The sequence below is a fragment of the Apostichopus japonicus genome, chromosome 15, assembly GCF_037975245.1.
Source record: "Apostichopus japonicus isolate 1M-3 chromosome 15, ASM3797524v1, whole genome shotgun sequence".
Lineage (NCBI taxonomy): Eukaryota > Metazoa > Echinodermata > Holothuroidea > Aspidochirotida > Stichopodidae > Apostichopus > Apostichopus japonicus.
The window spans coordinates 19,150,253-19,166,379 of NC_092575.1; the positions used below are offsets into that span (position 1 = coordinate 19,150,253).

At 34.9% G+C, this 16,127-nt stretch overlaps 1 protein-coding gene across 1 annotated transcript in view; it reads left to right on the plus strand.

Moving 5' to 3' along the window:
* LOC139981365 (unconventional myosin-XIX-like) overlaps positions 1–16,127 on the plus strand; it is a 23,523-nt gene continuing 7,396 nt past the window's right edge. Inside the window, exons 1-20 of the mRNA XM_071993704.1 lie at positions 1–156; positions 1,294–1,402; positions 1,877–2,022; positions 3,104–3,217; positions 4,204–4,262; positions 4,662–4,735; positions 5,235–5,304; positions 6,370–6,472; positions 6,897–7,085; positions 7,698–7,785; positions 8,630–8,813; positions 9,483–9,672; positions 10,721–10,831; positions 11,501–11,680; positions 12,050–12,142; positions 12,873–12,929; positions 13,933–14,111; positions 14,450–14,636; positions 15,284–15,416; positions 15,822–15,985. Coding sequence (XP_071849805.1) covers positions 73–156; positions 1,294–1,402; positions 1,877–2,022; positions 3,104–3,217; positions 4,204–4,262; positions 4,662–4,735; positions 5,235–5,304; positions 6,370–6,472; positions 6,897–7,085; positions 7,698–7,785; positions 8,630–8,813; positions 9,483–9,672; positions 10,721–10,831; positions 11,501–11,680; positions 12,050–12,142; positions 12,873–12,929; positions 13,933–14,111; positions 14,450–14,636; positions 15,284–15,416; positions 15,822–15,985 — 2,514 coding nt within the window. The 5' untranslated portion in view covers positions 1–72. The remainder of the gene's footprint in view (positions 157–1,293; positions 1,403–1,876; positions 2,023–3,103; positions 3,218–4,203; positions 4,263–4,661; positions 4,736–5,234; positions 5,305–6,369; positions 6,473–6,896; positions 7,086–7,697; positions 7,786–8,629; positions 8,814–9,482; positions 9,673–10,720; positions 10,832–11,500; positions 11,681–12,049; positions 12,143–12,872; positions 12,930–13,932; positions 14,112–14,449; positions 14,637–15,283; positions 15,417–15,821; positions 15,986–16,127) is intronic.

A 16,127-nucleotide genomic window follows, 5' to 3' on the forward strand; every position in this document is an offset into this window, starting at 1 on the left:
ATTGGTTAAATCCATGTATACCAATTTAAATCACCGATGCAGTGATGTTGTGGCAGTAAAAACAGCAACACCATGGAGGCGATTGTAGCGAACGTCTTGAAAAATCAGTCAGAAAACTTATGTAGAGAAAGAATAACAACATCTAAGAAGAAAAAGGTATATTGCAATCAACTAAATATGTTTTTTACTACATTAGTTCGTGTATCTATCAAGGAAATAGTGTTGTTCGTCGTACTCGTAAGACCAACTTTGATGCGTTGCATTGGTAGCAGTTCCACTAATCAAACACATCTTATATCAAGTCATATAGCCGTTTTGGTAAAAGTTGCCGTATCAATAAGGGAGTACACCATGTTATTTCTCAAATCCCAATAGAAGGGAATGATTCTGAGTCCATAATGCATCCAAACAACCGTTAGATTTTTCAGATTACCCAACCTAAGAGTATGATTATGTCCAACACCAGGCTGGGCCTCGCAACCTATCACTTATCAGTTGTTGAGCGATGTGTTCAATCAAATGGAACAATGAGACTGAATATTCCAGAGTTCATATTGTATATCATATAAGGTAACATTGGTGATCTGCAGAACATAACATTTAATTTGGAAGTGAACATGCACAGTAAATTATTTAAACCTCTTTTTATTTTTTTTTTATTTGTCTTTCGAGAAGATGAAGGAAATACTTGAGAACAGTGCTAGAAGAACTATAGATTTAGGCAATAATATAGTGTTCAAATGTGTTTGTAGTAGTTTTGAAGGCGCTGAACTTTCTCATACAAAAAAATAATATGGTTCCTGTGTACAAAAACTGCAAGACATATTTGTAGCTGTACACCATTTTGCTATGCCATGCCAGATAAATTATGCCCTGAGATTCAGCTCAATGCCCAGCAGCCAAGTGAATAGCAAGGTATTACAAAACCTTTTGTCCAGCAATTAAATTTAAACGATCCCAACACAATTTCATATTTGAATATGAAGTGCAAAGTGAAGATTCAACACAATCGGTATTCATGTTACATTTGACACGAGGGTAAATAACAGGTAGTTCTTTGAAAAATATGCAATTTATTCTTCGCTCTACAACACATGGCCGGTTGCAAGAAATAACAATTGTTAGTCCTTGTTCACCTGGCTTCCAGCCCTACAAAATGCATTTCCTTGTTTACCTGGCAGTCGGGTGAGTAGTGAGGGCTCTATACCTTCTTTTTCTGCTTCCGTGTGAATAACATGATGCATGTTTCAGGTCATATGAGTAACACAATTCTCATTTCTTCATTTTTATAAGGTCTTGCTTTCCTCAAAATCGGATAGAAATGATGTATGGGCTAAAGAAGAAGAGCAGAAACTATCAGTTGAAGATTTAACCAAGTTAAGGCCACTAACAGATAAAAATGGTAATAGCTCTATCTCTTTTACTGTTTTATTTAATCCAACTGGTATGGAAAATGTTCATAACTTTAATGGTATGAAAGGAACAGTTACAATATTTAATTGGTTACTTCTAAGATATAAGTGTGTTTTCACAGAACATTATCATGCAGTTTCCTTTTCGTTCATAGTTGTCACCAACTTGTTGGTATATTGCTTGCATTTAGTGAATAAATTACTGTATTAAATGCCTAAGTTATATAATTTTGTCTTGCGAATCATCAGTCTTTTCATCAACATGTTTGAGGTCTACTTAAAAGCACACTACAGGAAACTAATTGACTGATCACTTAATACCAAAGTACTTTACTTTCAAACTTCCATAATTTTCTGTGATGTTTATTTAATATATAAAAACAATATGCTGTTTCATAAATATTGCCAAATGAAGATCAATGTGTACATCCCATCTTTCATTCTTTTCTTTTGTTTCTTTTCAGTTTTGCGTTGCTTAGAGGCCAGATACTTGACAGATAACATCTGCAGTAAGGCAGGGATTACAATTATCGTGGTGAATCCTTTCAAGTCCATTCCTGGAATGTATGAACCTGTTCAAATAAAGAAGTACTATGAAGGAAACTGCAAGGTTTGTTAGTTGGTTTCAACATGTTTCTGTATATGGAGATTATTATTTCCATGTGTGCAAATTGTAACCATGTGTCTCTCTATTTGGAAAACTGTTCTGTATCATTTGTCCATGTACATGAAGAAAAGTAGGTGTGCGGACACGTGTGGCATTTATCTTGTGTCTGTAAATATGCAGTGGTACCATATACATCTGAACACTGGAATATTAGGTTGCATAATGCATGTCCTGCATTTATAGATATTAAAGCAGCTTTTTGCGTCCTTTTCATATGATTTTCTCAACCTCACTGACTCTACGATGCCATAAAGACATACATAACTAGTTTATCAATTCAAATCTTACTTCAAATGGTAGCATAAATGTTGAAAAATTTACAACTTTCAAAAAAATTTTCCTCAAAGATATTTTCCGTTAGGAGCGCAATAGACCTCGCCCCTACGTTTAAACACTGAACGTCATTGACCAATACTAGTGGGTTTGGGAGAACTGTAGAAATTTTTCGGAAGACACTTTACTCATTATCTAAAGAAGTCCTTAATTACTCACCAATTAACGCTGTTGGCAGGGAAAAAGCTTGGCTAAAATCTTAGTTTGCTGTTTTGTGATGGACATGTCAAAAAGGTGGAAAGCGGTTACCAAACGCAAACGCAAATGCTGCTTTAAACAGGGAACAATTAATAAAATTGAATTTTATCGGGATTTGGATTGCAAAGTGCTACGCAAGCTGGTCAAATTGCTAAACAAGTGCAAAGATGTATATCAATGTTGTACTCAAGAACCATAGGATATTATAAGAGACAAACTTCAGAAATCAGAATGGACACGAAGTTTCCCTGCAAAAGATATAGTACGATGCGTCATCATAGTTGATAAGTCTATTACATGCCACAAACATCAAGAGTAGACCTCATCACTAATTTCAGTATTATAACCATTTCAATTTAAATGCTACCCTTGCTGACTTTCCACGTATGTAATGCAATTTAAAGTTACCTTCCTAGGCAAATTGTAAAGAATGAAAATCTATCATTCATGGGGTATTTTTATGATTTTTTTTCTTTCATTTTTGTGTACATAGGCGTTACCACCTCACATATTTGCAACCACAGACAATGCCTACAGTGCAATGAAATTAGGCTTGGGGCAGGTGAACCAATCCATAATTGTGAGTGGGGAGAGTGGAGCTGGTAAGGTAAGTAACTAACAGTTCATATCATTCTAGTGTGGATAATGTATAATATATAGAACTTGTGAAACAAAGCACACTGAGATAACTTTCATAGTTTCTCCCATTGTTGAGGTATAACATATCCAAGTTGTTTTTCAACACTAGGAAATTAAAAGGAGACTAGACTGGTTTCCCTAGATGAGAATCAGGAGATATGTAACTGTCTTACTTAGAGTAATTAATTCCAAGTCAACAAGTGTAGTATGATGGTTGGACAAGTTTTTTTTCAAAAAGAACTTAATTCCTTGCTTTTTCATCAGGACCTTTCTTGTACCAGTTACATCATTGAGTGGTAAAATCTGGATTTATAATAATAATTATAATAATAATAATAACTGGATTTGTAACTTAAGAAAAGAAATGCAACTGTCTGCTTTAACAGTGGATGGATCATTTAACTAAAAAAAAGAATGACTTGAAGCAAAAGTCAAGATGGTTCATTTTTAACCACAGAAATACAGAGGAGAGGATGTTCTTGGAGTCATGGAAATGGAGGGGGATGGGGGGGGGTGGGGGTTGGGAGAGGTAGTGGGGCTATATATACAGTACCATCAATGTTGTAATGTCACTATTGTTAACTTCTTGTGAGAAAATGCATTCTGCAAACAATCTTGATGAAGTTGATTTTTTTGTTATACAATAGGTAGCAGTTGTATGGCAAGCCATAGTACAGGAAGGCAAAAAAAAGAAGATTGCAAACATAACATTGTGTGCCTACATTGCCATGGTGTTAACAAGTTAGCTTATACAGTTGCTATGGAAAATAAACTGTTTTAAAGGGATGTTTTTTGGCCTTCTTTGGTGACTAGATGTTGACAGTACAAGTAAGACGAAGGATTTAGGAATTAAAGGAAACTGAAAGCTTGGCTAGTTTCCATTCTCTCTCAGTTTTGCACATTCCAAAAGTAAATATCGATAACAAGTTTTTGCCCTGCTCCATTTTTACTCAGACCTGGACGACTAGATGTTTGATGAAATATTTAACATCACTTGCCGAGTACAACCCAAGGTAATTGCTATAAATAGCTTAAGAAATTTAATTTATGTTTATAATCGATCTCTAACACTTTTGAGTAATGCTCCACATGTTTTCAATAGTGGTTGTTCTGGTGGAAGAGTTCAAAGTATTATGCTCAATTTCACTGGACCACTCTAGACATTTCAAACAAACTATGAGTTTACTGAAATTAAGTCACAATGGGTACATACTGTAACAGTTGTGTGAAATCACTGATCAAAAGCGCGTAGGGCTGATCTCTTCCTCGCTTCACCCCCTCTGCCACCCCTTCCCTAACACTTCTGAAAAACAATTTTTGGAAAGATTAAGTGAATCAACCTAATGAATAAAGCAAAAAGAGAAAATCAATATATTAATCTTATTACACATTTTTATACACTTTCTTCCTAGTGGATTTTCACCGTCTCCAGTCCATTGCATCGAAAAACGGATTCTCGACTCAAATCCAATATTAGAAGCTTTTGGTGAGTAATTGGTACAACATTACAAAATGAAAGGAAATACACTGACCGGCCGTTAAGTGGCTCTTGTAGCCATCTTATGTTAACTTTTCATCGAGAAAGTTTCAAAGTTAGCAGTATTACAATTAAGGGACCGCAAACTGATTAATTAAAATTCCTTGTCTTGTTCACTCCTATTAGACAGAGATGAGGTTACTATTCTTTCCTTCATATTTACAATATTCTGCAAAGATGTTTTATGTTTGTTTTTTGTTTTAAGGGGTTGGGGTACCACAGGCCTGTCCCCCAGAGTATTACCAGGACTAGATTTGGAGAGGATAAAGCAAAAGTAAAAGCAAAGTGTAAAGATAAACTATTGGTTTCATGATTTCCTAAATCTCCCTTTTTCTTCCTTCAAAATTGTTTATTTTTGTTTTGTTTGCATTTCCCTTCTACATTGTAGAATGTTTATTTCTTCCTTATATATCAAATTCTATTGTCTTTTTTATATCATTTCTCCCAGGCAATGCAACAACTCAAAGAAATCACAACAGTAGTCGATTTGGAAAATACATCAAATTGCAATTAGATAGGTTTGTGGTTTATGTTTCTGTTTTAAACCGTACTAGATCGTGAGATGGTTGTGACTCTATTTTTTTTAGCTTATTTTTTCATTTGCATAGGTACTGAAATTCTTTGTAACATTCCTGTCTTCAAAGTAACAAACCTATCCAAATATTCTGCCGAGAAAGTAAACATGTCTATTGCAAAATTCTGGGGCATCCTTAATAAAAAAAAAAATTGGGGTATTTTTAGGTGAAATAGGTTGGCTATCAAAGTACTTTCAAGTATTGAGTATGAATAAATTTATTCCAGTCGCTACTTTTTATAATAAATATTGCCTCATCATGTTTTCTTGTTTTACTTTCTTTTCATTGTTCCTTATTCATAGACGTCCTATGTCAGCATTTCATGGTTAAGTTTCATATCTCTGAATTATCATCATTATCATCATCATCATCATCATCATCATCATCATCATCATCATCATCATCATCATCATCATCATCATCATCATCATCATCATCATCATCATCATCATCATCATCATCATCATCATCATCATCATCATCATCATCATCATCATCATCATCATCATCATCATCATCATCATCATCATCATCATCATCATCATCATCAACATCATCATCATCATCATCATCATCATCATCATCATCATCATCATCAACATCATCATCATCATCATCATCATCATCATCATCATCATCATCATCATCATCATCATCTTCATCATCATCATCATCATCATCATCATCATCATCATCATCATCATCATCATCATCATCATCATCAACATCATCATCATCATCAACATCATCTTCATCATCATCATCATCATCATCATCATCATCATCATCATCATCGTCATCATCATCATCAACATCATCTTCATCATCATCATCATCATCATCATCATCATCATCATCATCATCATCATCATCATCGTTATTATGATTACTTTTATTTTGATTATTATTATTGCTGTTATTGTTCATTATTTGTTTTTTATTTTATTTTGTTGTTTATTGTATTTATTTATTTATTAATTTATGTCTTTGTCATCTTATCTTTGACAGATCTGGGTTTATTATTGGTGCTTCAATCCAAACCTATCTCCTTGAGAAAACAAGAGTTGTACATCAAGGTCCAAAAGAAAAGAATTTTCACATATTTTATCAGGTCAGGTTCAGGAATTTTTTGCATTCAGCGTATCTTGTTTCAGGGTTGACACATAGGAAATATTTTTACATAAAATGTGACTGTTTCCCAAGATATGATAGAATCATAAAAAGTGGTCATCAAAGGGATGAAAATTTCATTTGAGTGTTTATCGTAATTGTCCAAACTCTCTGAGGCCTTATCACAAAACGGCAGCAATTCCTATTTTTTTCTTCTCAATTTCAGTATGAAAGATGAAAACTCAACAAATACAACATTATCACAGGCAATTTTTTTCACCTGTTTTTGTTGTATGTAGCTGTCAAGTAGGATCAATTCTCTGGAAAGAAACAAAGAAAGAAATTAATAGAAAAGAATTATAAGCAAAATGGAAAGGATAGCAAAAAACAAACAACAAACACCTCATTTTTTTTTTTGTACTCAGATGTTGCAATCCGCCAGTGATGAGGAGAGAACGTCTTGGGGTTTACCGCTTCATGACAGTACCCAGCAGAAGATATTCAACTTCCTCCCCAGAGTTGAAGTATCTACTGTAGAATCCTCTCTCAGCAATACCAGAGAAGCTTTGAAAAGTGTTGGGATAAACTCAAAGCAGGAAGATAAAATATTTAAGGTAAAAGAAAGCTTACTTACTGTAAGTGTAATTTTGAAAGAAGCTGAACAGAATTCCAAACTTCATAATTTTAGATGAACAGCTTCATGATTGAGTTAGAAAAATATACATTGAATTGACATATTGTCTAGGCATCTTTAACTTAGGAGTATGATGTGCTTTGGAGCTTTGCCAATTGGAACATTTCAAATATAAAACACCCAAGTCTCCCCCAAATTCTTCCTCAAATATTCATTTGAAATGTTATTTTTTGTAAAAAGGATATATATTCACACAAATGCATTCATTTGTTTTATGGAAATGTACTGTCATCTGGAAATTAATACAATTAAATTATACCTGACTCTGATAATCAGGTGTATAGAAGGTCAGTGGTAATTAATATTCATGAATAATAATTAATATTCATAATGTTATGGGAGCATGATATGCTTGAAGATCTAAAGAGCAAACACAACTGATTTTAGCTTGGAGGTGACCAGCAAGATATCAGGATAAAAGGATTAAACTTTCTAACAAAATGAAAAGATGTCAGGTTTGTGCAAGTTATCACATGTAGTCCTACTGAAAGGAAGAGAACGCTGTTTTCATGTTATGATTTCCTGTTTTCAGATCTTGTCCGCAATCCTCCATCTTGGAAACATTTCATTTACCCAGGATGAAGATGATGATGCCTGCGATGTGGATGAGTCTGCTTCAGGTATTCTCAGAGATGATACTCTATCCTTTGAGTGCATGGGGGGGGGGGTTGGGGAGGGGGAATTCAGGGATAGTAAAGGGAGGGGAAGGAATAAGATTGACTTACTTCAAAATACCCTAGGGAGTCTTGGTTGAAGACAGAGGGAAAATTCTAGTTACAAAATCACACTAAGAGGCAAATTAGGTTTCAAATCAAGACAATGTAAAATTAATATTGACTGTTAGTTAATTTATGCAGAACGATCAAGAATCAAACATTGGCTGCATCTTTACACAGGTAAATACCCTAAATCTTACCCAGAATTGTTTGTAACACAATTTTTAGTGTGATAATTCTTGTCGGTCTGTTGTGTTGTTACATTGACAGAAAATATGAATTAAAGCCTAAGTATGAAAACCTTGCTAGAGTTTGGTCACAACAACCAAGTTTGATTATTTTAGTAATTTTTTATTGTAACATCTTTTTTTATGTTTACCAACGAAACTGATTCAGCTTACTCAATGTGTAATGATAACATAAATCTGACGTTTGATTTCATACAATTTGTTCCCAAAAAGACAGCGATTTAATGAATGAGTAAATTAATATTTTAAAAAAATGATATTATTTGGGTCCTCTGCGATAAGGTAATGAAGTTTCATGATGGAATGACTTGCAAAATATTAATGGTTCAACATTCTGCTTATCAAAGTGAGTTTTCTTTATAAGAAGTCTTTCCATGTTTTTCTTTTGCTTTCTGATAATAATCCTACTGAAATGTGCAAAGAATTTTAATTAATATATTACCAGCAATTAAGCCAACACAACAGAGACAGCTCATTTTCTTTTCTTTTATTCTTAATAGTGCAAGAATCTCTGCGAATGAGTTGCTCTTTGTTCGGCATTGAAGAGGAGGCATTTTCCAAATATCTGCTCATGAGGAGGATTGCTGCTCACCATGGCAACAGAAAGAGTGTTTTCATGAAACCATGTGAGAGAGCAGAAGCATGTAACAGGAGGGACTGTGTAGCTAAACTAGTCTACTCGAGGTAACTGTGTGCGCAACTGATTAATTCATGGCAAGCTGTGGATCCTTACAGCAGATGGATGCTATTCATAATGAAATTATTTTAAAACTGTACTGTAAAACTTTCAATGTCCACATGTTTCACAATATGTAAATATGGCATTGTTCCAAAGAAGCCATAGGAATATTTCTTAATGTACTAATTCTAACTCAGATATTTGTAAATCTGCTGGACAGTAACCCTTGACAACACAATTATATTTGTAAGTTAAACAAGGCTTAGGATTGTGGTAGCATAGAAGGTACAAATTTCATAATCTGAAGTTTGTTCATCTTTATATCTACAGCAGTTTTAATCCCCAGAAAGTGTGTGCTTGTCTTCACTAGAAGTGTTTTGTTTAGCTCCAATTCATGAAAGGATAGTAATAATATACTAATCTGTTGATACTTCATACACAGAGGAACTTTGGACCACCTACTATATTTATTCTGGCACTAGAACTATAAATATTGCCCTCAAGTATTGGATATTTGCTCTGACAGTGATGCACATAGCAACATATATATTGTGTTCATTTAGGTAAGTGGCAAAGCTTCTTATTGACTAAGATATAACACATATATCTATATTCATGTGAATATATCTAATTTTGTTCCAGTAATGTTTTGTTCCTTTTTAAATCTATAACAGGCTCTTTGATTGGCTAGTGTCTTTCCTCAACAAGCATACAACAGCCAAGCACAGCTATGCATTCATTGGACTGCTGGATATATATGGCTTTGAGAGTTTCTCTTTCAACAGCCTGGAACAATTGTGCATAAACTATGCAAATGAGAAACTACAGCAACATTTCGTTTCCCACTTTCTGAAAGCAGAACAGGTAAGGTTGATGAGTCTACATTTGAAGTTTTACATTCTACAAGTTTCATACAGCAAATTTTAAAGTTTCTTTTCGTTCAAAGTTGTTCCAGGAATATTTTAAAGAAAAAGTAAGCATGAAAAACAAAGTTTGTATATGAGTCAAGTAATTAATGTTATATTAATAAAAGTAATTAATGTTATATTAATATGTGGGTGTCACAACCCGTTAGGGGATAACCCCCTCAAGTATTTTATTGATTGCTTTACGTGTTTAGTTAATTGGATGCTAATTATTTAGCCATGGTTTTGTGCATCCTTAAGCATTACGTAATCATTTCTTTGTTAACGAGTATCGGAATTCCGTCGGCATTGGGTATAAATAGAACAGTAAAGCCACGTGCTCTCTCTTTTCAATCTCGGTCTTGAACCGAAAGCAAAACCATGGCAAAAGAGGCAGGGAAGAAACTAAATTAAAGCTTGAACGAGGAAAGAAAGAGAACGTGAAACTACGAAAAGGAAAAGGCCGACGCTCGTATATAGAAAGAAAGAACATTCATTTGTGTAGTAACCATAAACGTTGACAGAGCCCTCAACGAACAAAACTAGGACCATAAGAAAGAAAACCATAAGAAGTATAGAAGTGGAAGTTTAAAAGGATATATATATATAGAAAATGATGATTTATTTTGTTCTATGTAACCAATATTAATTTTATTGTTGTTGTTAACAATTATATTGAACTTGTGAAACTCATATACTCTCTCTGTCCGTCTTTACACCGTTGTCGACTGCTCTCTTGAAAAGAATCCGTGACAGTGGGACACAACATTGTATTGAGTTAAGTGGTTAATTAGTCCATGCTAACTAGGATTATGAAGCTAATTGTTACCAAGTGCTGAGAGCTTTTAGTTAGAATGAGGGATATGCTCAGTTATGTGTGAGTAGTGTATTGTTTGACCCAAAATTCAAAACAAAAAGCTCCATATAGTAACCATGGCAACATAGTAGAACATACTAAATTCAGAGAGTAGTTATGAAACATATGTATGTTCTTTTGCAACCCACAGGATGAGTATCGAAACGAAGAGCTGACATGGGATTTCTGCCAGTTCACAGACAACCAACCTTGTCTGGATGCAATTGAAGGGAAGATAAGTGTCTTCAGCCTTTTGAATGAGGTAAACTGGTTTCCAGAAAACATATCTGTGCACAGAGAGTTGATAGAGTAATGATCAGAATTTCTTTAAATTTTTGCCACAATCTTTTATAGGATGTATCTCTTCGTATTGAACAACTTTTCTGCAATTAGATAAAACTTCATGTAGCAGCTTTCAAGGCTCTGCAAATTGTCATAAACAAACAACGGTTTATGTTTACAAAACTGATATGCATCATTGCACTTGTATAGCAGTGTGACCATTTTGGACAGTATTTTGCCATGGGATGCAAAATTAGAATATTAAAGAAGTCACAATTTGAAAGTCAGCTTTAAGCTGACTTGAAATAACTTCTTTTTCAACAGCAGCTAGATCTAAGTTTAGACATGCTGTAGTATCTTGTTTTCAAGCAGTAATCTTGTAAAACTTACGTGCACCCTCAGTGTCAACTTCTGAACAAAAGTAAAACATTGAGCTGTTAACTTGTAACCGGTACATCTTTAATTTTGACTAAAATTAATCTATACTTTAATCTATGAATGATATTAGAAATCTTGAACACAATTTTATAATGTTTCTTTGGAAATATCTTCAGTCATAGCAACCAACAGGATTAATCATCATTTATGTAGCAAGGATAATAAATAATTATGATAATCCTGTATCGAGCTCATTTGTCCCATCTTTCAGGCGTGTAAGCTGAATCGGTCTTCTGATCCTTCTGCACTACGAGAGAGAATTTTGTCCAGTATTTCCAATCCCTTTGTATCAAAGAAGTTAAAGGGTTCAAAGCAGAGCTCGGGTTTTGTCGTCAGACATTTTGCGGACGAAGTAGAATATACCGTGGACGGATTGACCGAAAAGAACAAGGTAAATCTAAATTTGCAGAAAATGCAAAGTTTCACTTTAAAATATTGTTGTTGATCAAATATTTCTTTTCCCCCGAGATTTTGACATGTCAAACGTATGAAGGTTTCTCTGTAAGATAGTCCCTCTTTAGTTTAATGTTAGAGTCGCCTTGTTCCAACTTGACTGTTACCTTTGTAAAGTCTTAGCCTTGCTTGTTCATGAAAGTTCCCCTCTCTGAGTGAGTTGCATCTAAGCATTTTCTATTTTGAAATTACTAGCGATATCAAAATATGCTCAAGGGGGGGGCGGTCGCCCCCTTTGCACCCCCCCCCCGGCTACGTGCCTGGTAGGCTACCAAGAAATGTTTAACTTTGTCTTCTTGCCTTGCAGGATTACATTCCTCCAGAGCTCACAGAGATTCTGGCCTCTAGTAAAAATCTCTTTGTTCGTACTCTTATACAAGAAGACATTATTGCTCAGAAGGTTTGTATGCCATTACCTCAACTAAAGATGTTTCTTAATTTGTGACCATTTTTTTAATGAAAAACTGTGATTGTTATTGTTCAAGTTTAGGTAAAGTTCAGTTCTGTTTTTCCCTTAGCAACTAGATTTATGAGTGAAATATTAGCAACTGCAAATTTCTGCATTTTTAATGTATATACTGATATTCTTGTCAACATTGATAGAGTAGCATTTTGTGTTAAGCAAACACGTAGCTAACAAGGCAGAACATTTCATTTTTTTTAGTTATGTTTGCGTTAGTCTAGATGTCCGTCAATACATATCAGGTATTTTTCCACAATAAAAAATGTTCACAGGTTGTTTACAGCAATAGATCGTGCTTTGACTTTGCACAGGTTAGTTATTATTGCAGCACACGTCACCAACACCCACAGAAGTGTTAAACTGCTGTGCCCAACTCAAAAATCTGACTTTTATCAATTTCAGTTCTTTCAAGGTAAAGCAGCAGTGCTTTTATGTGTGATAGGTAGAGGTCACCCAGAATTAATAATTTATTGCTTTGAATTACTTATTTCTTTGTACAAATAAATAATTTGTTGCTAAGAATTAGAAAAATTTGTGTGTACTAATTATGAGTTTGTCAGAACAAATTAATAATTTGTCTATAATTGATAATGCTTTTCATAGTCTTTTGTGTTTTTATACCGGCCAATAGAAAGTATTTTTAAATAAATTTGATATTGATCAACAGAAATCAAGATCTAGCAATGCCAAAGTTCCTGTCAAGACAGTTATATCGAAGTTCAAGGTAAGTGGTACCCATAATGCAATTTGATCTCAAATGAAAGAGAAACCAACCTTATTGAACTGTAAATCGGAGACTGTCAAACTATATTCCGGTACAATTTACATATAATCAATAATTATAAACAGGCAGTTTATGTTTATGATGCTTAAGCCATCACGAATGAGGGTGAAGCCCGCAAGGGCTTATGGATTACAACTTTCACATCGGGTGGCTTTCAATTCAACAGTTAAACTCAAATTTGGAAGTTTCTCAATTTAGAAAGTCATTTCAGATGGGAAAACCATAGATTGCTCTTGCATGAAAACCCCACCTTACTATGACCTGGCCAGAGATCGAAACCCAAACGTCCCGATTGCTAAGCCTCATTGCTTCTAAAACCACCCGGCCACAGCACCGGTACATCACTGGTTTGATTCAAAATAACCAGCTAGTCAGTTTTTATATGTTGGTATAACTAACAGGGTGTTCTATGTCATATTCTATACAGTCATGAAAGATGCTTATTCAATGAACATACTCAGATACAATGTGAGTCACTAGAGAGTGATATGTTCAAATGTGTCATCACAGGCTGACAAAGTCTTTTCAAACATACAATCCATGCAGTGATGGTAGCATTACTGCTGTACTTGTATAAAAAATCATGGAATCAGCAAGAAACATTCAACAAGGTGGTTGAACCTACCGTGTTAGTTCACAGCTGTTTCTTGTCTTGTAAAACACACAAGACTCTTTCTTAACATGAAAAAGAGAGACCCAGTTTACTGCCCATATGACATGAGCTGATTCAACACCTGATCTGGGTTTTCAGGATACTGTTTCAAAGATGCTCAGATGAATATCATACTTCTTCTAGAAACGTCTGCAATGTTTTAATTTGACCATCATGTTGTTTACTATGAATAATACAACTGAGGAACCTGCTAAAGATTATTTACACAGCTCCCTTTAATGCCCCCTTCCTTCCCCCTTTTTGTTTTAAATATTATTATTAATGCTGCAGAACTCTTTGGATGACCTGATGGTGACCTTAAGGAACACTACTCCTCACTACATTAGATGTATCAAGCCTAACCAACAATGTACTCCAGGTGTATTCAACGCTACTTTTGTTGCTAGCCAACTTAGTGCTTGTGGTGTCATAGCAACGCTTGCCATAAGCAGAAGTGGATATCCATACAAGTAAGTGTAGTTCTTTTACCAGTCCCAAAACTTGATAGCTGTAAACTGGCTCGTAGGTAAACAGCTGTTTGTATGATCTTCCTCCGTTTTACGTTTTCATGTTTTTCATAAAACTTTTACTTGAGAAAGTTACAACCCAATGCAAATTGCTGCTTGCAAGGGTAATTTCCTCACATGAAAAAAAAAAAAATCTTTGAAATTTAACTTGCAATGATAAATGTGGTAAATAAGCATATTTTTTGATATCAGAATGAATGTTTTCTCTACCTCCTTTGAGATATCAGCTTTATCTTGCTAGTTACTCACAACACATATCTGTGTGTTCTTCTTGCTGACAGGATTTCGTATAGAGAGTTTCAAAGTCGATATGGACTCGTCCTACCAAAACTGAAACTGCCTCCTAAGGAACGCTGCCAAGCTCTACTAGAGCAGATGTTTGGATTAGATGACAAAGAGAATGAGCTTCCCGGTCAAAGGTCACCTTATAAGCTTGGAAGGAGCAAAGTATTTCTTCAAGATGAGCAGGTATGAAAATATGATTCAAGTAAATTCTTGTATCACTGCTAAGTACTTTTGATTCGAGTTTGATCCATCAGCTTGAAGAAGATTATGCAATTGTGATAATGCACAGTGAAAGATATTTTGAATTTAATAGTCATTTTGAATCATTCTGTACTTGGTGTGGTCCTAATGAGGTCTGATGAGATGGGGTCAGGGGGGCTACAGCCAAGTGTTAACTTGGGGGCCTGGTAAATACAGAAGGGGGCCATGAAAATATTGTACATATTGTGCTGTCTTTTGTCGTAGGTTCTTCATACATAAATATCCAAACAACACAATAACTTAGAACACAACGATGTTACTTTCTCAGGCTTCATGTTTTACCTGCCCAATGGCATTCACCAAATGTATGGTGCCTCATGAGGGCCATAATCAACATTACAATTACGATACATAATATGAATATTGTGAATATATCACACATAAGAAGAGTGCTAAAAGGACCACCCGGGGGCTATAATTGTCCCATGGGCTAATCTGCCTCTCAACGCCTCTGATTATAACAGATGCTTTAAGTCCTTCTTGTAGTATGATGCATTATATCCACACAACCTATGTCAGTTATCTTTTCTAAGACCTGGTATTTTTCATAAAATTTCCATCGTCTACAGCTGGCTAAGTTGGAAAGAGAAAGAGAGCAAGTTCTGAATAACAAAGCTGTTTGCATCCAGAGAAATTGGAGAAGATTAATGAGACTCAAGATTGAAAGAGAGAGACACGTGGCAGCCATTACAATCCAAGCTGGTATGTATGATTCTTGGCAGACAATTTGTAACTCCTAACAGTGAAGTTATCTTCCTCAAAGATATACTAACTCTCTGTAGTTTCCTCTGTGGTACACTATCATCCAGCTTCATGATTTCCCTGCAGCTGTCAGGGAGTACATGGCTTCAGTTAAGTGTTATCAAGCAAAGCCGAAAATCATTTAATTTATTCATGTTTGAAACTTGCCAGAAAATTACCTTTAAATGAAAAGCTTTAGCAAAATAAACAAATGAAGTTGTCTAGATATAATTTCTGTTTTATAGCGTAAATTTCATCTCTTTATCGGAGGAGATGATAAAGTCTATTTTGCCCTTCCGTCTTAAAGCTCTTCACCTTGGCTTTTCAATCCATCTTTTCCTTTTCTCAATCACTTTTTGGATTCAGTTTTTCGTGGATGGCAGGCTAGACTTGAGATACAGAGGATGAATGAGGCTGCACGCATCATTCAGCACGCTCTCTTACTCTACTGCATCCGAAAGGAACAAGAGAAGATCGATGCAGACTTTGAGAAGGAAATCCTAGAGATGGAGAATGAATCTCATAATCAGGTTATTTCATTAATCCTTTCTTCTTCTTTTTTCCCCCTTCTTATTTACATCTAGGATTGCTAAAGTCTGGCTCCTGTTAATGAGCAGAATTGTAGTCTTGACTTATCATCATCCAAGTAAAAAGGAAATTCTGAAGGCTTTC